Source organism: Balaenoptera borealis, assembly GCF_965194805.1.
Source record: "Balaenoptera borealis genome assembly, chromosome: 16".
Taxonomy (NCBI): domain Eukaryota; kingdom Metazoa; phylum Chordata; class Mammalia; order Artiodactyla; family Balaenopteridae; genus Balaenoptera; species Balaenoptera borealis.
In genome coordinates this window covers 83,125,998-83,147,086 of record NC_138872.1, presented here as the reverse complement: position 1 = coordinate 83,147,086, position 21,089 = coordinate 83,125,998, and the positions used below count along the sequence as shown (strand labels likewise).

The window sequence follows — 21,089 nt, the reverse complement described above, 5'->3', positions numbered from 1 at the left end:
CACATCTGTAAAGACTATTTCCACATAAGGTCCCATTCACATGTTCTGGGTGGACATGAATTTAGGGGGAGTCACCATTCAACCCAGTATAGGTGAGTTCATGTAGGTTTCCTTGGACACCCACTTTAATCCTATCAGGCTTAAACCCTCAGAACCCTTCCAAAACACCCGAGTCTGTCCAGGGTGATGGGCTTCTTAAAGGAAAACATGGCTCTTATCAGGTACCGGCAAAAATACATTCAATTGATTCTGCTCCTGACACCCTGTGGTCATGGGAACCCACAGCCTCTCATCGGCAACAATCTGGTCCCGCCTGGAACTGTAGGCTGGTGGGAGCAGCTGCCCAGCCCTCCTGCCATCTGGGCCTGGGGTGTGGGTGTGGGGCAGGCTAATGAGAATCATGACAGTGCTTATAAGGACGCTCAGGTGAGATGTAGCTGTGCTGGACAGAGCTGGACACTCGCTGCTACAGGCCTGGAATGGGCCAGTGACCAGGGGCTGGTAAGGAAATACAGTGAGTTCCCCACAGGTTCCTCACCTGGGCTACAGCTCTGGAAACCTCCTGCAATCCTCCAGAGGAACGTTCCAGACAGCCTAGCAAATCAGTGAGCACGGCCCTGGAAGGTGTCCTTGCCCGGGGTTAGGAGGGAGCCTGAAGTGCCTGACCCAGCCAACGGCCCAGCAGCCTGCGTGCTCCCACGTTTTGCAAGTCAAATATTCTGCTGAATTGCATTGCAGCTGGTGCGTCTGCTTGGCAAAGTGAGCCTCCCTCTCCAGCTCCCAGGTTTTTGGGGGGTTTTTTTATCCCAAGGGTTCTTTCTACCCAACCTCTTAAATGTGGCTGACAATTTGTTTTTTTTTTAATTTTTTTAACTTCTGTGAGACAAACACCTGATTACCCCCATTTTTGCAGAGATGTAGCTCCCTTGACAGCATGAAACACCCCTTCTAAATTCCTCTGGGTGAGTTGAGATTTTTTTATCCTGGTTCTCTTGAAGGCATGCGGAGATGGGGAGCTGTGTATTCTGCCGGCAGGAAGTGGTTCTAAAATGATTTCTGTCCTTGTCTATTAAGAATACTTTAAAGTAACTCAAGGTTTCATTTGATCCTCTAACCAGTTATCCAGGGCATGAGGGTGCCCTGCTACACCCACGTTCCTTCCCGCCCTGAACCATGACATAGCTGACCCCTGGGTGGGCGACCAGAGGAAAGGTGTGTGTGGCAGTACCCACCCCACGTGCCAGCGATGCTGAAGTCCAGGAAAGTTCCCTAAATGACTTTGCTCATTGAAAGTGGGGCCTCCAGGGTGGCACAGCAGGGGTGGGGTCAGGGTCTATGCACACCTATGTCCAGCTCCTCAAATCTTGGGGCACACCCACTGGGTGCTGGGTGGTGGGGGCGACAGGAGAGCAGAGGCAATTAAGAAAAAATCCTGAACCTCTTATAGAAGAAAAAGAGCTCAGGAAGGGTGTAGACTCAGAGCTTTGCAACTCGAAGTGAGGTCCTGGGACCAGCAGCATCCGGAACCTTGTTAGAAATGCAGAATCCCAGGGCCCCTTCCAGACACCCTGCATGAAAATATGTCATTTAACAAGACCTCCGGTGATTCTCATCACGTCCAAGTTCAAGGAGCCCTGCTGGCGATGGGAGGTTCTCACACTTGAGGCACCAGGGCTGCCCCCTCCCCGGGAGCTGATTCACGGGTGGCACGGGGCCCAGGGATCTGCATTTCCAAGTTCCCAGGTGTGCCCTACACCCCCTCTGATCAAGAGTCCACCCCAGAGTCTCAGACTTGGCTGCACATTGGAGTCACCTGGGGCGCCTGGACCCACTTCCGGGAGGCCCTCAGGAGCCAGATTGTCTGTGATGCAGCCTAAGAGGCAGTTTGAGAACCACTGGTCCAAACCACTGACCCAGACCTGAGGTCGTAGCCAGCGGCTCCGTCCAGTGCACTTGCCAGAGAACACGACGGGGACGTCCTGCTGCATCCAAGAAGCGCTCTTGCTGCTTGCAAGGCCCGAACATCCATGCACGGAAAAGAAAGAGACTCTGGCCACCTGGCCTATGCTTGGCTATACTCAGAGCACACAAGCTTTATTCGGCAATAATGGCAGTATTTCATGAGTATGAGCTGCACAACAGTGGGAATGCTGTTTTCAGCACAAAGTCTGAGAGCAAACGATTACAGCAACAAAGCTCAGCCCCCACGGCCCTGCCTCCCCTCGCCAGGCAGGCCCAGGTTGCTCCCTAATCCTGCGCAGTTCGATGGGGGCCTAATCGTGGTCTCCCTCTGCACCCATAACACACTCTCTGCACATCCTCTGCCTCCCCCAGGCTGCTGGGCCAACAAAGAAAGAGGAGTGGGCTGGTCCCCCACCCCGGGTTCCATCCAGTCCTGCCTCTTCCTTCTCAAGGCCACCCTGGGAGCAGCTCGGGGGGGCAAGAACACTGTCCCCTTCCCCCTCCGGGTACCCAAGTCCCCAAGTCCCCGTGGCTTGACTCTTCTTTTGCTGCAAAGCCTTTTCCTCAATGAAAGTTTAACATGGACTCAATAAAAGAAGGTGCTATTTATAAAGCACTTTGCACTCACAAAGCATTAGCCCTGCCCCCACCCAACCCCCAGCAAGCAGAGAGGGAACAGGGTGTCCTTAGAAAGGGACCCAGTCGCCACAGGGACAGCGCACAAAGGGAGGAGCCAGGCCCAGGAGCTGTCAGGGCCATGTGGGAAAGGTCAGATTTCATTTTAGTGCTGACTTCAGGGTACATCCCAGCAACCAACTAATTGATACAGAGGAAATCATCTGAAATGTCTGTGTGACGTGTGTGCACGCTTGTCTCTGTATGTATGACCTTTTGTGATGTAGCCTTAAATTATCCGTTTGTGACCTTCCTTCCAGCTCTCTGACCTGGGCAGGGCTGCCTGGGGGAGGGAACTGTGAACCCCAGATAGACAGCAAATGTGCCAATAGGGGAGGAGTGGACGAGGAGTTGCCAGGCACACCTCGGCGAGAACAAGGACCACGTCTGCTGTTGCAGTCCCGCTTGCGGCCTCTTCAAAGGCAAGGAGTGGGACTGACTGAGAGGGGCTTACAACTGTATAGATGGATGGATGGATGGCTAGGGGCTGTGATGGAAGGGGGCTTGTGGAGGCAGCTGGACCGTACAAATGGATGGCCGTCCAGGGCGGACGGCCCTGCACACATGAACCCCTCCTGCTGGGCGGCGTGCACCGCCCTGCCCGCCCCTGCCCGCAACTCCCAGTCAGCAGTCAGTTAACGCTGAAACCGGGTCGGGGGGTGGCGCTCACACTGTGTAAGTTTTGACAGACTTGTAGAGGGGCGGCAGCAGCCCGTGGTTCTCGCGGACAACTTCCAGGTACTCGGATGGCGTCTCCAGCAAGAAGGGCCCACAGCACATCTGGCAGCAGCACCTGACCCCAGTGGGCGGCTCCGGGTTCTTGTCAGACATGGGGGAAAAGTCAAAATCAGCCACCTATGGTGAACAAAACCCCACTGGTCAATCACCCGCCCACCCACTGGGAGTCCCATTAGGTGGCCTTACGAGCTCAGCTGCCTGGCTAGGTGGCCTCAACGAGCTCAGCTGCCTGCTGGCAGCGTGCACAGAAACACCTTTCTGGAGCCACGCAGCGCTTCCCTGTGCCTTTGGCTTTTCTGCTCTCTGGGTCTTTCCTGCTTTCGGTTGCCCTCTCCCTTACCAGCTCACGGGCACGGCTGCCAAGCAAAGGGCGAGCGTAGAAGGAGGTAAGTCACATTGGCAAGCAGCTAAATCATCAATCGGGCCCCATCTATGGATGCCTCTTGGGCACATCCCCCCCAGCCTCAGGGCCTTGCTCTGACATCCAGACCACCTCCAGGCTCCCTGGTCTGGCCCCCCTGCCCTCTCCGCATATCCTCTCCTGTCAGGGCCCAGGAGTCCAGCCCCCACCCCACCAAGCACCCACCTCCACCATGTCCTTCTGATGAGCGGCATTCCGCAGGGTCATGTACATGATGAAGGCCAGCATCATGGTGATAAGTGTGGCACACGGGAAAGCAAAGACAGCAGGCTGGATGCCTGGGAGTGAGACAGGGTGAAGTCACGAGCCTGGGTAGTTGGTGCCGAAGACTAGCCTTCAGGAGGAGACGACACAGGGGAGAGAACAAAGCCCACCAGAGCTTTTTTCCTCCTTGTGTTCACGCATCCCAACTAGGCAACACCAATAGGCAAATCCAGGATTTCACAAAAACCAAGCTGGGGTATGTGAGGGTTTTAAAGTTTTACTTGATAGTGACTTTCAAGGGGTGCAACCAAATTTCCCACCAGAGTGTGGGCTGGACTTATAGTGACTTGCTCCCAATGAGCAGCATAAGACAGAGTGATGATGTACAACTTCCGAGCCTATGCCATGAAAGACCTAGCAGCTTCCCCCTTGGTCTCTCTTGGGTGACTTGCACTGGGGAAGGGAAGCCCAAGTTGTGAGGACACCCAAACAGCCCTGTGACCTCTGGCAGCTCTGGGCTCACTCCCTTATCCTGTTACCAAGAAGCAGCATGGCAGAGCAGGAAGAGCCCAGGGGGTCTTGGGTTCAAATCCTCGTTCTGACCAGTGACCTGATGGCAATACTGACCCACAAGGCTGCCACGGGAATGCAACCAGGTGAGGCAGGTGCAAGGCAGGCGATCAGCCAGTGTGGGTTCCTTCTCACTCCTCCCCCACCCTCCTCCTGGTAGAGCCACCACCATACGCCATGAGGATCTGTCTCCCAAGAAAAGGCGGCATTGATTACCTGCAGTGTTGTCTTTCTCTGTAGAATTCAGGGGGATCCCGGACACTCAGTGCCCAGGAGATATTGGGGGAGGTGGGGCCCAAGGCCGCCGATGATGTCAACAGGTCACAGAGTCTGCCTGGCCCACAACATCAGCCGGGGCCAGGAGCGGAGAGTGGTGTCTGCTCAGGGTCTCAGAGGGACTGGAAAGACTGGAGGGGGCAGTGACAGCACCTGGTGCACTTCCAGGGCCAACCTTGGGGATGAGTGCAGTTGGCAGGGTGTCCCCTTTTGTTCTGTATGGCATGGAACCTGGCTGGGCATCTGAAAGACCATCCCTAGGGTTCTGGGATCCTACTTTTTCCTCTACATAAGAAAGTTCTTTTCTGGGGTCACAGAACAGGCCCCCCCCCCCGGAAATGAAGGGTAGGACCTGATGCTGGCATCAGCCAATCCTGTGGCTGTAAGCCCGTGGCGGGACCTCATGATGTGTTCGGGAAAGGGTATTCCAGGGGTGATGGTTGGGCACCCTTATGAACGAGAGAGACTGTACTGCACACTTTCTGAGCTGCTCACCCTCCCTGGGAGACTCACAACAGCCCTGTGAGTCCAGCACAGTCACCGTTGGCGATGCTTGTTTTAGTGGCAGCAACAGCGCCTGGATGGAGGTGATGGGGTGGCGGTGACAGCAGTGAAGGAGGGAGGGTTCGTGTTGGGGACAAGTGTGGCAGTGCTTAACGTATGGAGGGACACTGACCACTGTCAGTGGTGGTGGCAACAAGAGAGCTGAAGTTGGGGCAGCACGGTGTGGATGGTGTTGGTCCAAATGGTCGGCGCAGGGGCTGGTGGCAGGGGTGTTAACGGCAGTGCTGATGGTGGTAAGGGTGGTCGCAATGGCAGTGCCGTCTCTGGCTCTTGAAGATGCTAGAAGAACTGTCTGTAGCATGTGGTGATGGTGGCAGTGGTGCTGGGCAAGTTAGCTGGCAGTAGCTGAGCTGTCTGTTGTTACTGCTAGTGGTGTTGGTGTGGAGGGTGGTGGTGGCGGAACTGAGGGGTTCTGGTAGTGGGGGCCAGAGCAGTTGTTGATGGCACTACAGAGTTTGGTGCTAGTGCTGTGGGTGGTCAGTCAGTGGTGTTGGTTGGGGACAGTAGGGTTATTGACGATGCTAGTGTTGCTGGGACTGGTTGTTGATGGCTGTCGGGGGAGCTGGCTGGTGGCAGCACACTGGCGGTGGTGGCAGGGTTGACTGGTTTTTGCTGCCTTTGTAGGAGCAGGGGCGAAGTGTCACTTACTGGAGGGCCACACCTGGATCTTGTGGTACTGATGCGTCTTGCTGATAATGTTCTCGGCCTGGATGCTGAAGCAGTAGTCCCCAGGATCCCTGAAGATGTGGGTCAGGTTGTAAGCCGTGCTGCCCACTGACACAGGGTGGCATTCCCCTTCCCCCAGCGGGAGGCACTCGGGCTTAAGACGCCAGCACACGTTCAGAGGGGGGCTGCAGGGAAATGGGGGCATTTTTTTAGCGATGGCTCAGCAAGGAGTGTGAGCATAGACTAAGTCCAAGAAAGCCCAGGCAGTCATGAACTTCAGTGTCCTTTCCGGGACAGAACACCCAGCTTCTCTGGCCTCCAGGGAACACAACGGTACATAAGAGATGGCTCGGGACTCCGAGGGGGTCAGTGAGGCAAACAGGGACGTGCACAGACTGCTGGAGGAGGCAGAATGAGTGCCCCAGTGACACACTTGGTGCGCTGTGGAAGCACAGGGGGCGGAGGAGCGTGTTCTTAACGAGGAAGTCAGGGAAGGCTTCCTTAAGGAGGTGGCATTTGGGTAGGCCCTAAAAGGATGAGTTGGCTTTTGACAGGTTTGAAGGGGTGAGGGCATTCCAAGCTATCCACCTGCCACAGCACAGGCTCAGAATCTGGAAAATGCAGGTCCATATAAAGAATTCCAAGTGAGCATTCCTATCTCACACGACCTAGACCAGAATAAAACACACACTCATGCCACTTCAATGATCAGGTCTACCAAGCACAAGTAGTTTCCCTTTCTGCTCTCTAAGTACTGAGCTCTTATCTCCAAAGCCCCCTGAAAGCTTCCGGAGCCACCTCCAGCCCCTTGGCTTGTCCTCCTCCTTCCTTGGCTGCTTTGACCCCTCCCGGTCTAGCCTTATTTCCCCCTGACGTCTCCCCTTGTCGGGGGATTGGGCGGGGTTGGTCTTCCCCACTAGAGTCCTTGGAGGGCTGGGCCCTGACCACTATTTTTCTGCAGCCCCGTCCATCCCAGTGGCCCCAGAGAGGGGCTCCCTTGTGGGGAGAACACACCCAGCATCTCCCCATCTCATCACTTACTACAAACTCAGCCTGATGGTGTTCTTGGCAGGAGCTGAGCCAGGTTCTACCCAAGATGGCCTGCATTCCAGGGGGCTGAAAAGCAGGCCCAAGTCACATACGGAAGTCTTTTCACAGGAGTGGTCCCTCACCTGCCTTTGCCTTGATGCCCATGTTGCAGACAGCCCCAAAAGGCCAGTGCTCCCTCCGCTGGACCCTGAGAATGCAGCCATGCCCGTGACTCTCCCATGGCACAGTCAAGGGTGGCATCATCCCTCCGTGAGCTCCTTAACTTGGGGCCCCTCAGGGATGGAGCAAGCTCAGGAGCCTCTGAGGGGGAGTATGGGCAGGACCACAGGTCATGTGCAGTGTGCTCTGGGCTTCACTCACCTCCCCAGGAAGTTCAAGGTCACTATCATCTTTTGGAAGGTCTGAATTAGGGTAGGCCCCAAGACCTGGATGCCTCGAAGGGTTTCTGAAAGGCAGAGAAGACCTCATTATATCTGGTGGCTGACGACAGCTGTATCAGGGCTCGCGGAGTCCCGAGGCTGTGTGACCACCACCCCGTCCTCCTCTTGGCCCTCCCCAAGGGCAGGTCACAGGTCACATCCAGGGCATACCCGGGTCCCACATCCCTGTCAGCAGCAGGTACTGGAGCCAGCTTAGAGTGACGGAGCCGGAGGAAGCAAGCAGGGCCCTGGTGAGCAGGACCTGGGGCTGACTTAGGGTACCACCTCCTCCCCGCATCATCTGTGCCGTGTGCGGGGTGGGGGAAGCAGCACCCCATTAGCACGACCAAGAAATCTGCTGCAGCTGTCCCAGCACCCCCTCTTGCCAAAGCCGGGAGAGGGAAGTCTGGCTGTTCCCTCCCTGTGCAGCCGACTGAGGCTGTCCCAGCCCCGACAGGACGGTCCTTGACGGGAGGCAGATGTAGCCGGGAACGAGGAGTGATGGGGATTTACCAAATCACAGCAGTGTCTGGGCTCTGCCACCTGGTGGCCGCCTGACCTCCTCCATGGCCTGCAGTGCCCCCTTGGAAGCGGGGAATGACAGACCCGCTCAGAGGGCTGCCAGGGGAACAGAAGAGAGGCTGTGCATCCGAGCTCAGCCCAGTGCCCAGTTGGAGCCACTCTGATCTGCAAGTGACCCAGCCCTGGAAGGAGTGGTACCCAGGGCTCCCTGATGGGCCAAACGCTCAACCCACACCAACCCTCAGAGACTCACCCTGCAGCTTCAGCGAGGCAGAGAAGTCACCCGTCTTCTGCAGAAAGCCCTTCCCAACATCCGGTGTTACCTGCTCCCACTCCGCCACGACCTTGACCTTGACAGTGAAGGATCCAACGATGGAATAGTTATAATAGACCGTAGCGTCTTTGGTCACCATCTGGGTGCTATAAGGTGACAGGGAGGAGAGGACAGAAGTGACTCACGTGCCCTCTTAGAGTGGTTGTACAGTGACACATTCAGACCAATGCCTTGCAAGCAAAAACGTCATCCCAGCATCAGTCCCCAGAGCCAGCCAGGGCATGAGGTCAGCTGTACCTGGTAGAGTGGCTGCTGGTTGTCTTTGTATTTGTAAGTTACAGGTAGGAGAACTCCTGGCAACAGGTGCCTGTCACTTGCCAGGAAGTGCTCTGCACCCCGAGCCAGGAAACTGGGAAAGGCTGCGTGTTAGACAAGGACAATCTGGGGAGGGGAGAAGTATGAACTTTGGAGTTAAGACACACCTGGCTTTAAATCTCAGCTCCAGATTTCCTATCTACCTAACTCTAAGCCTTAACTTTTCTCATCTGAAAAACAGGAAGAGTCATACCTCCATCACAGGTTATGATATAACATATTAGTGTGTAACATCATGCTTTTTCCCTACAATTACCTGAATCACTTCAAAAGGAATTCTAGTAACAATAAAATATTTTTGTTGATTTGTTGATGCTCTTTATATATGAAGTTTATCAAACCTTTACCTATTACATATCTTCCAAATATTTTCTCCCAGTTTAACCTTTATCTTTTGGTTTGATTTACTTCTTTCATTTCAAATTTTAAATCTGATGATGCCAAATTTAGCATTTTTTCCATTCTAGTTTCTGCCTTTTATTTACAGAGATGCCTTCCCCACTGCCAAACTATCCAATCTCAGGGGATCATCTACATTCCAATCTAGTCCTGGTTCATTATGTTTACTATTTTAAATCTATCTGGAATAGCTTTTGTTAGGGATTAGATTATTTTTCTCCCAAACAGTTAACCAGCTACCCTAGTATCATTTATCAAACAATCTATCCTTATGCACTGGCTGGAAATAACATTGTTATCATACACTACATGTATATATAAACTTAGTGTTTTTTTCTGCTTTTTCTATTCTGTTCCATTGAGCTGCCTTTTCTTGCTGAAAATTATTTGCAGCTTTCTAAATACGTTTATGTATGTATTTCTAGCCCCTTTCCCGATCACCATTCATCATCATTCTGCTTTTCTGATCATTTCTCTTTCTTCTTACAATATTGAGAAATTCTCTCATCATTTTTCAAGTCTTTTTAAGGTTCTCAGTACAATCTGTGATTTTATTCACATAAATCCTACAATTTTAGGCTAAGTTTATTCTCTCCGTTTTTATAAATATTATGAAAGATTTTTTCGACTGCCATTATATGGAGAAGCTAAGAATCTTTGTTTTGTAACCAGCCACATTACTAAAATCTTTTTAGTTCTAAGATTTTTCAGTTGAGTCTTTTGTGTTTTCCAGGTAAACAGTACTGTCATCTGTGTACAATGACTTTTGTCTCCTCCTTTACAACATTTATATTTCATTTCTTTTTCTTATTTTATTTCATCACCTAGTCAAAAATGTTCAATTGCAATAGAAATCGTGAATAGGGAATTCCCTGGTGGTCCAGTGGTTGGGACTCCGCGTTTTCACTGCCAAGGGCCTGGGTTCGATCCCTGATCAGGGAACTAAGATCCTGCAGGCTGCAGCACAGCCAAAGAAAAAAAAAAGGAGAAAGAAATAGTGAATATAACTTTCTTTAACGTGAAAATAAATGCCCCTAATAAATATGGAGGCTGTCCCCTGGTTTGAGACAAATATTCTTTACGTTATAAAACCATATATATACATATATATATAAGCGTATATGTGTATTTGTATACAAGTATGTATATATGTATGTATATACATTATGTGTATATGTGACGTATATGTATATATGTATGTGCACATATGTGTAAAACTGTATATTTATACACAAAATTTAGATGAACTGTAAAATCTTTGTCATGTTCCAATAATTATTCTTATTGGGATTTTTATTGGGTTTGCATTAAACTTAAAGAATAACTGGGGGGAAACGGACATCTTTACAATATTAAGACTCACCATCCCAAACATGGTGTACATACCCAGTTACTCAAATCTTTTCTACTTCTGTGGGTGGGAGAGGGATGGATTGGGAGTTTGGGATTAGCAGATGCAAACTATTATATATAGAATGGATAAACAACAAGGTCCTACTGTATAGCACAGGGAACTATATTCAGTATCCTGTGATAAACCATAATGGAAAAGAATATGAAAAAGAATATATATATGTATATATGTACGTAGCTGAATCACTTTGCTGTACAGCAGAAATTAACACAACATTGTAAATTAACTATACTTCAATGAAACAAATTTAAAAAAAACAGATCTTTGCTACTTCTCAGTAGCTCTGTAGTTTCCTTCACACAGGATCTTGCCCATTTCCAGATATGCCTGACCGACCCCCACTTCCCGACCTGCCTCCCCTAATTGGCTTGTCTGGAGAGGAGGTGTTAGGAGAATGAAGCTGGAACACCTGAATTCTACCATGGGAGTATAATAGCGTGTGTCATTGGCTGGCCAGGTCCCTCCAGAGTCAAACAGAGAAAAATCCTACCTACCTTGACCTGCCTTAAAGGACTGTTTTGGGCACCAATGACCCCTCTACTAGGTTGCAGGCACCTTGAAGGCAGGTCCCATGACTGGCTCACACTGGTCCCCGTGGACCCCGAGCTTGGCACAGAGCAGGTGTACAAGGCATGTTTGGAGTGAGAGAGAGTGAGCAGGTGAAGATGGGAGAGTACAGGGCACTCCGCCTGGGACGACAGGGCCACCAGCCATGAGCCAAGACTTTGGGGCATCAAGGGGGGTAAGGACATACCCGTCTCCGAAGTCCCAGCTGTAGAGAAACGAGGCGGTCTTGAAGAAGTTGCTGGGGTCGTGGAGGAGGAAGGAAACTTTAAGGACTGTCTTGGTGAGGTAGGAGCTGGGCCAGGGCAGGGAGGTGTTCTGGGTGACAACGAGGTTCCCCACGAGGAACTCTGGGACAGAGACCACGGGAGGGTGAGTCCACTGAAGTGGAGGAGGGCAGAGCCACGTGCCAGTTGGCAGGGCAGCCTCTCCCCCACCCGACCTCCTGGCTGTCACAGCCAGGTGGTGGCAAGAGGGGACCCTGCAGGTCACCGAACACAGAGGCATGTGTCCCCTCCGTGGACGCTGGTGAAGACTCACTTCATGTGTTACATGCATAGCTCTGCTCCTGCACCCCTTTCACCAGGACCCTGAACTTTCTGGCACAAAAGATGCCCAGGACCAGAAGGAAATGCACAGGCTTTGAAAGCAACTCTTGGGAAATATTTCAAAGTATTAGATGAGCCTAGAAAAAAGGAGCAGTTCTACTGACCGCAGGTCCACAGCCCACGTGCTGGGCTGGGTGTTCTACTGACCGCAGGTCCACAGCCCACGTGCGGGGCTGGGTGTTCTACTGACCGCAGGTCCACACCCCACGTGCGGGGCTGGGTGTTCTACTGACCGCAGGTCCACACCCCACGTGCTGGGCTGGGTGTTCTACTGACCGCAGGTCCACACCCCACGTGCGGGGCTGGGTGTTCTACTGACCGCAGGTCCACACCCCACGTGCGGAGCTGGGTGAGGAACACCATTCCGTGCTGCCTCCTCTAAAAAAAAAAAATTAAAAGCTGATTCTTTAAGCAGAAAGTGAGGTGTGCTCAATAAAGCTCATTTGGAAATTGCTGAAAAGTGGAATGAAAAGAAACTGCCTATCACGCAAACACAAGCATTGTTGATGTTTTGAAGAACTGCAAAGTATACGTGTATACATATTTAAGGTATACACATGTTAAACACAGTTGATCAAATTGGTTATAGAATTTTGTTTTGATTTTTAAAATTTTACAACCATGAGTACTCCCCCAGGCTACAACAAACTCTTTGTAAACGTCATTAGTATTCATTATACAAATTATATCAGTATACTTAACCAGTCCCCTTATGGTTGCATACTTAGCTTGTTTCTATTTTCTTCTGTTATTATAAAAACTGTGATGAACATCTTCGTGCATAAACCATTACCCAAATGGAGGTTTATTTCCTGAAGGTAAGTTCTTTAATAGACTGTAAACTCCAAGAAAGCAGGGACTTCTTGGAAAGAGAGAGAAGGGAGGGGAGGGAGGGAGGGAGGAAGGAAGGGAGGAGGAGGGGGAGAGAGAGAGAGAAAGAGAGAAGGAGAGAGAGAGAGAGAGTGAGAGAGAAGGAGAGAGGGAGAGAGAGTGAGAGAGAATGAGAAAGAACAGGCCAAAGACTAAAATAATTTATAACCATTGATACATATGTATCAGCTGCTCTCCAAAGGGTTGTATTAATTTACACCCGAGTAGCAATATGTTCTTTAAGTGTCCATTTCAGCACAGCCCTGCCAGCAGTGCACATTACCGTTTTCTGATCCTTTGTTAACTCAACTGACAGCTGCGAAGGAACCATGGGTCTAAACTGCATTTATGTGATTACCAGCCAGGCTGGATGTTTTCTCTGCACCGAGAGTCTGAAGACAAATCAAGTAGGAAAGGTCCTCACCTGTAATGGGGAGGACGAGGAGACTCCTGGCCACAGGCTGGCACATCCCGCAGTCGGCGGCGGTGACCCAGACGGAGACCGGGAAGTCCCCGGGCACGTTCCCCACGACGCGGATGGTGGAGCTGAAAGCCTCATCTGTCTTCCCCGTGAGCAGCAGTGGGGTGTGAATCCAGCGGAAGCGGTAAAGGCGGGTGCTGGCGGGCAGGACCAGGCTGCCATTGTCATCAGCCACCAGGCTGGCCGTGATGGTCACCTCTGCCCCCGTGGTGGCAGGGCCATCGGTGGTGAGGTGAAGTTCATACAGGCCTAGGAACCCAGAACCAAAGGCCGCGTTTCACGAAGGGGCGTGGCCAGGAAACCCACCGCCACCCTCTGGGCCGGCTTCTGTGAGTCTCTTACAGGTGGAGAAATTGGGGGCCAGGCAGGTCAAGTGACCCGCCCAAGGGTCATACGATTAGTTCATTGCCCAGCTGGGATTCAAACCCAGGCCCAACTGACTCCAAATCCCACGCCCTTTCCCGTGTCTCCAGTTTGTTTTATTTTTTCATGCCAGCCAAGCAGGGCGTTACAGAGCATGTGTATGCTGACCTGGCCCGGCGTCTTAGCTGTGAAAATGACGGCCAGTGCATGTCACAGGAGGAACCACCGCAGCTGATGCCAAGAAGTGCCCCCCGTCGCCCACTCTTTTGGACTAACCTTTACATGTGAAACAAAATTCCAGTTGGAAACACAAAGCTGAGTCTGGACCCCGTTAAGGCCTAATACCTTGATGGTGGTACGCCAGCCTTGGGAGGAAGGGCCATTGTGATCCAAGCCAAGCCCCCTTCTCTTTGGTCTCAGTTTGTAAATCTGTAAAGTGAGAGCTTCTAGATCTGAGCTGTCCAATATGGTAGCCACTAGCCACGTGTGGCTCCTTGAGCGTCAGTTAAAGTGAAACAAACTTAAAACCCACTTTCTTGGTTGCACTGGCGCATTTCAAGGGCCAGCCACGTGTAGCCGAGGGTCACCATAGTGGACACTGTGGATACAGATCTTCATTATCACAGAAAGTTCCACTGGACTACACTGCTCTAGGGAACCTCCAGGATTCCTGCAGGGGCCAACGCTGGAGCTTTGTGATTCCAGCTGGGTCAACTCCTTGGGGAACCTGAGCTGAAATACTGGGGATGCAGCTCTTACAGGGAACCCAGGAATTAGTTTTCTTTTTTTTTTTTTTTTAAATTTTATTTGTTTATTTATTTATGGCTGTGTTGGGTCCTCGTTTCTGCGCGAGGGCTTTCTCTAGTTGCGGCAAGTGGGGGCCACTCTTCATCACGGTGCGCAGGCCTCTCACTATCGTGGCCTCTCCCGTTGCGGAGCACAGGCTCCAGACGCGCAGGCTCAGCAATTGTGGCTCATGGGCTTAGTCGCTCCGCGGCATGTGGGATCCTCCCAGACCAGGGCTCGAACCCGTGTCCCCTGCATTGGCAGGCAGATTCTCAACCACTGCGCCACCAGGGAAGCCCCAGGGATTAGTTTTCTAGGTTGCAAGCGGAGAATAGGGCCTGGAGCACATGGAATGGAGACCAAATAAGAGGCCTTTTAAATAACACTCCCCATCTGACCAACACATTGAAGGTAAGACTAATTGTAATCTGAAAATAGAGAAAGGTATAAAATTAAAAAAAATTTTTTTTAATAATTAGTAACAACCACTTACTATATTGGGGCATTTCCTACTATTCTTTTAAATGATGCTTACTCTGAGATTATATATTCCATTGCTGTTGCTGTTTTTTCAATTCTGTATCATAGGCATTTTCCTAAGTCATTATTTTTCACCTGCTTTAGATAGCTGCAGATTTTATCATACTCACAAGGTTAAGATTTTAAAAATCAGATTTGTTTCCATTGTAAACATAATACATATGCATAAAGAATATTAGAAGTGTCCTATTACCTTACCCCCCAAAGACAACAGCTGCTATCATATTGCTGTCCTCCAGCTCTTTTTCATGCACGGAAGTTTTAAATTCAGTCAGAATCAGCCTCTGCACACAATTTTGAATTACTTTATTTCTACCTGACAACACATCAAAAGGATGTCTGCAGTGGCACTAATGTGAACTTCAGTATGTGCATGATAATCCCTCAAGCAGGTATATCTTAATTCCCAGAACCCTTCACTCTTGTCAATAGCACTACTGCACGTCTTGGTAACTATTTTCCTGTGATTTGTAATTTTCTTTTTCAGGTGAGACTTCTGAAGGGCCTGAGGTTAGAGAATGTCTAACAGTGCACACCTGGGCAGAAGAGGTGATGCAGAAGGAAGGGAGGAGGGCCCACAAGCCCCCCTCTGCTCATTTTACTCCCTCCCACCCCACTTCCCGGCAACATACACCCCCTCCCTTGGCTTCCAGTACCTCCTAAATGCTGATGGAACCCAGTAACACAGACTTCATTTCTACTGAGCAATAATACAGTGGCTACTAACCACACGCAATTAAATATAAATTAATCATAGTTAATCACTTCAATGTATAATACTAACATTCCAGTCCCTCCATTGCACTAGAGCCACATTTCAAGTGCTCAATAGCCATAGCTCTCCCGGATAGCACCGATATAGATCATTTCCTTCATCATCTAAAATTCTGTTGGCCAGTGGTGCTCTAGACCCCCTGGATTTCTCCCCTCCCAAACCTGCCCTTCTCTTCACCTATCATTCTCTGTCGGGTCAGAGGACCAGCTGTCCCAAGAATCAATCCCCGGGCCTCTGCCACTCTAATTCTCCCTCTCCATTACTACCAGCATTGCTTAAGGTAGCATTCAGCCCCATCCGGATGGATTACCGATACATCCTGAATGTGACCCTTGGCCTCCAGTCCTGCCCTACTTTCAGCCACCCCAACAGGCAGCTTCCTGCACGGTTAATCTGATCATGGGCCAGCCTTGGGGTGGAGGGAGACCACATTCACATCTTAGCACATCCATGCTGTAGCTTTAACCCTTTAACACCTGCAGTTCCCCCCAACATGCTCTGTCCTTCCTAGCCTCAGGGCCTTTGCACACACTGTCCCCACTGCTCTTCTTCACCTATCTGTCTGTGGATATAACCTCTTCCAGGAAGCCCTCCCTAACACCCCCCCCACCCCGCCTCCTCGGCACTCTCCCAACAGCCTATGCACACAGTTGTCACAACCCTGGGTTGGGATAAAGGTTTTCTCATCTCCCCCACTGCACTGCAAGCTCCTTGAGGGCAGGGCAGGGGTCATCCCCATCTCCCCCAAGCCTAGCCAGGTGCTTGGCACATAGTAGGGGTTCAACACTGTGCTGTGGAGGGGCACCGGGAGAGAAGAGTGTGGCAGAGGGACCAGGCCACATGGCAATGCCCCAGGAAACTCTTCACCCAAGTGCTATGGACTGAGCCCCAACCCACAGCTGCTGGGGGGACCCAGAAGTACAGGATGTGCTCCCTGCTCTTTGGGGGCTCACGAGAGACCTGCTGGACTCAGCAAAACCGGGAGGTGAGCGAGTGTGTCCTCAGCTGCACCCCATTTGCCTTGCAGCGATGTTGCCCGCCCCCACTGGGGACTCTGGCTCCAGCCTTTCCGCTCACCCACGTTACACATTCCCTGTTCTGAATCCCTTTCCTTGGGGCCATATTTTGGATTATAAAGTCATTTGGGCTAGCATTGCAAAAGGGACCTGCAGCACCTTAATCCCAAAGAGAGAATTCCAGACACAGAAGTTTCTCCAAGAAAACACAGTGTGTATTTTACATTGAAGGACCCGAGTCCCCAGAGGTCCCCAGGGACTAATGCTACTGCCTGGGACCACACAGCAATCTGCATTGCCCTAGGATGAGTCCCGCTGGCTGGGAGGCAGCATTTGGCCAGGCTGCTGCAGAAAGAGGTGCTTAGAGGAGAGGCCATCTCCTCCCTTCCCCCTCTTGCTCCTGCCCACACCCCCCAGGAAAGGAGCGTGGGCCGGAGTGAGGCTGGCAGGTGGCAGGGACATTCAGCTGCATGCTAATGGCCATCCAGCGTCTGCAGCAAGACAGGCGCATGTCAGCACGACGCAGATCCGTTGCCAGGGGAACAGAATCAGGAGCGCAGCCAGCTCAGCCAGGAGGCGGGATGGGGTGGGGGTGGGGAGGGGCTGTGGCTACAGCCAACGTTGCAGCAGACACTGGCCCAGCTCCTGGGAGCGCCCCCCCATCCCGACCTGTCCACACGCCAGAGGCTCCAAGGGCACTTTTCTCAGGCTTGTTTTTAAAAAGCAGGTATTTCACAGCCCCCGGCTGATGCTGCCCCTCGTCCTCAGGGCCTAGAGAGCGTCCAGAACATCCAGGCTGAAATGGACCGGGAAGGCTTTGCCACCTGTGGCTGAAGGAACCAAGCCCAGGTTTGGTTACCTACCCATGCAAATCCATCTTTCCAAGTTTGGGAGCCCAGATGACATGGCCTTGGAGTACAGAACAGCCCAGTCAGGGGCTTACGGGTGCCACAGGCGCCCCAGTGACCACACAGGTGCCCCAGTGACCCAGAGCTGAAAGGGCGGAAGCAAAAAGTGAAGTGACAGCAGCCACAAAGCTTGACCCGTGGACGAACTCCCAGGGCTTCCACCTGGAGCATGCACATTCTCCCTGACCACACAGCCCGTAGGGCCCCAGAACAGTCTAGAAAAGGGCTACATCAGCCTTTTCTCACCGCACATGTACACAGCCCAAAACACTTCCCAAGGTACCTCTGAAGTCTGGACAACACAACCTGGAATTAATGAACGGTCCAGGGCACGGACTTCTGACTTCAACCCCTGGTGTAGGAAGCATGTCGTGCAGGCTGACCCAGACCCGGGAAAGGTGGAAGGAGCTTCTGAATCTCTCTTTTGCTCCTGTGGGTTTTCCCCAACCCCATTCCCAGCTATTTGGACTGTATCATGGGTGCAATAGGCCAGGCTGGGAACCACACATGACTTCCAAAGAACTAACCCTCCCCACCTTTTTTTTTTTTTTGGCAATTTAGGCCGCGTTGATAACTTCTGGACACATGTAAACCTAATGGACAGGAGACCCCATTTCCAGGGGCAAGCAGATGCTCCTGACCAAGCCAATTCCCACAAAATTCCCTTAATTCATCCTTAACATGCAGGTTTTTTATTTTACCTTGTGGCTTTTATTTCACAAGTTTGCGTTAGATCTCTTCTTCTGTCTGCCATTCTTTTAAGGTGGAGGTGGGGTAATGAAAATATTGGATAATATTTAACACCCACCCAATAGCTGCCCACGTCCCAACTGTCCCCTTAAAACTCTCCACCCTGGGTCCTTTTTTGTCGCCAAAATGGGGCAGAAAAGTGGGCGTTGGCCTTCGGGCGGTGAGGAGGTGGGGATGTTAGAAGCACGACCCGGGGGACACCGGGTAGGACCCAGCGGAACCAGCTCCGGGTCCATTTTGGAAATCATTCCCCGAGAGGAAATGGCAGATCGGCCTCTTGGGCGCTAAAATCGCATACTCCCCTAAGTCAACACAAGCAGGGTAGAAAGCCTCTCTGGATAAGGCCACATTTTAAGGCAAAAACGCTGCTCCGCGGGCAACCTGGCCGCGCTCCCTGGGGGCTGTGGCGAGACGACCGACCCCGAGCATTCCCAGACTCCCCTCAGCGTCCTCCCCCACCTCCAGCGGCTGCGAGGTTTCCAAACATCGGGATGGATGCGCCGGCCACCGCGCGGTCCCTAGGGCAAGGCCGATCTGGAGGTGGCAGCGGGAACGAGGGCGCGGGGAGCCCCCCTCAAGTGCCGGTGACTTCAGGGGAGAGGGGAGAAGGGACAGAGGAGAGGGCTGCGCGGCGCCCGGCAGGCCGTGCTCCCCTCCGCAGCTCGCGGCCTCCGGGGAGGAGGGAGGTGCGCGCAGGGCGCACGGCGCCACCTCCGCAGCCCCGGCTCCCGGCGAGGCCGCCCGCCCGGGACCGCCCCGAGGCCCCGGGCGCGCTGCGGCTCGGGGAGGGCGAGCGGCCGGCTCGCGCAGCGCCTTACCTGCAGCCACCCTAGCCGGGGCCAAGGGCAGGAGGCAGGCCAGCCAGAGGATGCGGCCGAGGCGCGGCCAGAGGGCCGGGGCCATGGCGGCGCTGGGAGCGGCTGGAGCGCAGAGGGGACGCGGCTCGATTCGGCTTCGGCGGCTGCAGCTCGTGGGGCGCGCGGCACGGGCTGTGCGGGGAGGTGCGGGCGCGGCGCCGGCTCGTCCTCGCCTCGGATCTCCGTGTCTCTGCGCGCCGCCGCCGGCCACAGCCCGCCGCGCCGACCCCGACCCACGTCAGCCGCACCGCGCCCCCTCCCCGCACCCTCCCTCACTCCGCCGCACGCCGCCTCTCCCCACGATCCTCCCCTCTCCTCCCCGGTCTCCGCTTCTCCAATCTGCTCCCCCTCCCTCCCTCCCCTCGCCGCGCCCCTCCTCTCCCCTCGACCCCTCCCTTCCCCTCCCCTGTCCCCGTTCCTCCAGTCTGCGCCCCCTCCCCTCCCTGCGTCTGTGCCCGCGCCCGCCGGCTCTGACTCAGCGTCCCTAGAGGAGCGCGCACCGCTGTGAAGCCCCGAGCAGGCCCTTTTGGGCTCTTTCTCCAGGTGGCTTCTCCCCTCATGACGCACACGGCTTGGAGATGCGGCTCTTCATTCAAGAAAAGTGTAGCACCTACTGTGTGCAAGGCGCTGGGCAGTGGGCCTAGGAACGTCTGGTGTCCCTCCGGAGAGAAGGGCTTGGGTGCAGGTGCCCAGGTGCAGGCGCTGGGACTGATGCCATTCCTCAGTTTACCCTCTCTGCACCTGCTGTAAAATGGGGCTTGTGCTCATACCTGGGCCCACAGCGACAACGCTGTCGCTGAGGGCCTTGGGACACTCAGACAACCAAGATAAGGAGTGACCAGGCTGCTCCTTGGACACTCCCTGGCCTCAGAAGGCGCTTCCATCTGCCATAACGGAACAGAGCGTGTCTTTTCTCCGAGAAGGTGGCCGGCCTAGCTGACCTTAAAGACTGGACACCGGCAGCCTGGATCCTGGTCCCAGCTCTGCCTCTACTTTATCCTTGGCAAGGGAGCCCACCCAGAGCGGGTGTTGGATGGCTCCTCTCGCCTGGCCGGCACTGATGGGACCACAATTGCAGGACGGGCTGCGTGGGAGTGAAGGAACTTCTGGGACAGCTGTGGGGTCCCCTGAGAACGGGCCCCACTGGCCCCATTGCCATCTCACTGTGATGGAGGGGGGAACAGATTTGAGTGAGTCCCCTTAGGAAAGTTAAAAGTACTGGCCACTCCCTGGTGGCATCAGTCACCATTGTGGGGACACATACCAGGGCTAGGAACCAGGAGACTTTGGATTCTGAGAGTTGTGTGACCTTGAGAAAGTCACATAACTCTCCTGGTGCCTCAGTTCACTTTTCTTTAAGATAATAATAATGCCCCATGAGACCGTGGTAAGGATGAAATGATGTGACACATAGAACAGTGCTTGGACATAGTAAGTACTCAATCAGTGTTGGCTGTCATCATTAGAATTGCTTAAGGGCTTGGGAGAGTTTCACTTGTCCATCAGGAATTGAGAAGAAAATTGTGCTTGAGAAGAAAATAGTAGATTAAGATTATAAATTGAGTTTCAAATATTTGACTATTTCACATTATTCAAAGGTCTGGTTGTTAGTGGTTTTTGTAATGTACTAAATGCATAAATAGAATAACATTTATTACATTTTTTTCATGTGTAACATTATTACATTGAATAACTATACAGTAGCCATAGATGGTCACATCTGTGTCACAGAAGCCACCTGCAAGGCCACCCTGAAGCTGATGTTGATGTGACCCTTCTTTGTCTAATTCCCCACAGGTATTACCTCCCCCAGAAACCTTCCTTCTTCTGGGCTCTCACAGCACCTGTCTTGATGTAAATTCTTGTCACTGAAAATCTTTCTAAAGCAGGTTAGTCAGTCTGTTGGCCCTAGCAAAATGGTATAATTGATTTCCCTTTGGTAACAGAAGGGCAGCAGCCCTAGTGTTAATATTCCTACCACAAATCCTCATTATCTTGCATTGGAAATGTAACTGTGGGAAGTGGGGGCCACTGAGCTGATA

The 21,089-nt window shown here is 52.5% G+C and overlaps 1 protein-coding gene across 4 annotated transcripts; it reads right to left on the bottom strand.

Moving 5' to 3' along the window:
• Positions 1 to 2,063: 2,063 nt before the first annotated feature.
• Positions 2,064 to 19,335, bottom strand: TMEM130 (transmembrane protein 130). Of its 4 annotated transcripts, none has more exons than XM_082360337.1 (8): positions 19,009 to 19,335; positions 12,996 to 13,301; positions 11,284 to 11,443; positions 8,321 to 8,487; positions 7,487 to 7,571; positions 6,059 to 6,261; positions 3,962 to 4,074; positions 2,064 to 3,492 (listed from the first exon to the last, which is right to left on the bottom strand). In XM_082360337.1, exons 1-8 carry the CDS (start codon positions 19,091 to 19,093, stop codon positions 3,304 to 3,306), a joined length of 1,308 nt encoding a protein of 435 aa, XP_082216463.1. In that variant the 5' UTR covers positions 19,094 to 19,335; the 3' UTR covers positions 2,064 to 3,303. The 4 variants fall into 4 exon arrangements, with proteins under 4 accessions (XP_082216463.1, XP_082216465.1, XP_082216464.1 ...); XM_082360339.1 differs by having other exon boundaries at positions 2,064 to 3,456; positions 19,009 to 19,334; XM_082360338.1 differs by lacking the exon at positions 19,009 to 19,335 and adding an exon at positions 17,724 to 18,866.
• Between the last annotated feature and the right edge of the window lie 1,754 nt (positions 19,336 to 21,089).

Coding starts and splice junctions, on each gene's coding strand:
- TMEM130 (XM_082360337.1), bottom strand. CDS start 19,093: ATGGCCCCGGCCCTCTGGCCGCGCCTCGGCCGCATCCTCTGGCTGGCC. Junction 13,302..19,008: donor CCCGGCTAGGGTGGCTGCAG/GTAAGGCGCTGC, acceptor CTGGGTTCCTAG/GCCTGTATGAACTTCACCTC. Junction 8,488..11,283: donor AGCTGGGACTTCGGAGACGG/GTATGTCCTTAC, acceptor GTCACCTTATAG/CACCCAGATGGTGACCAAAG.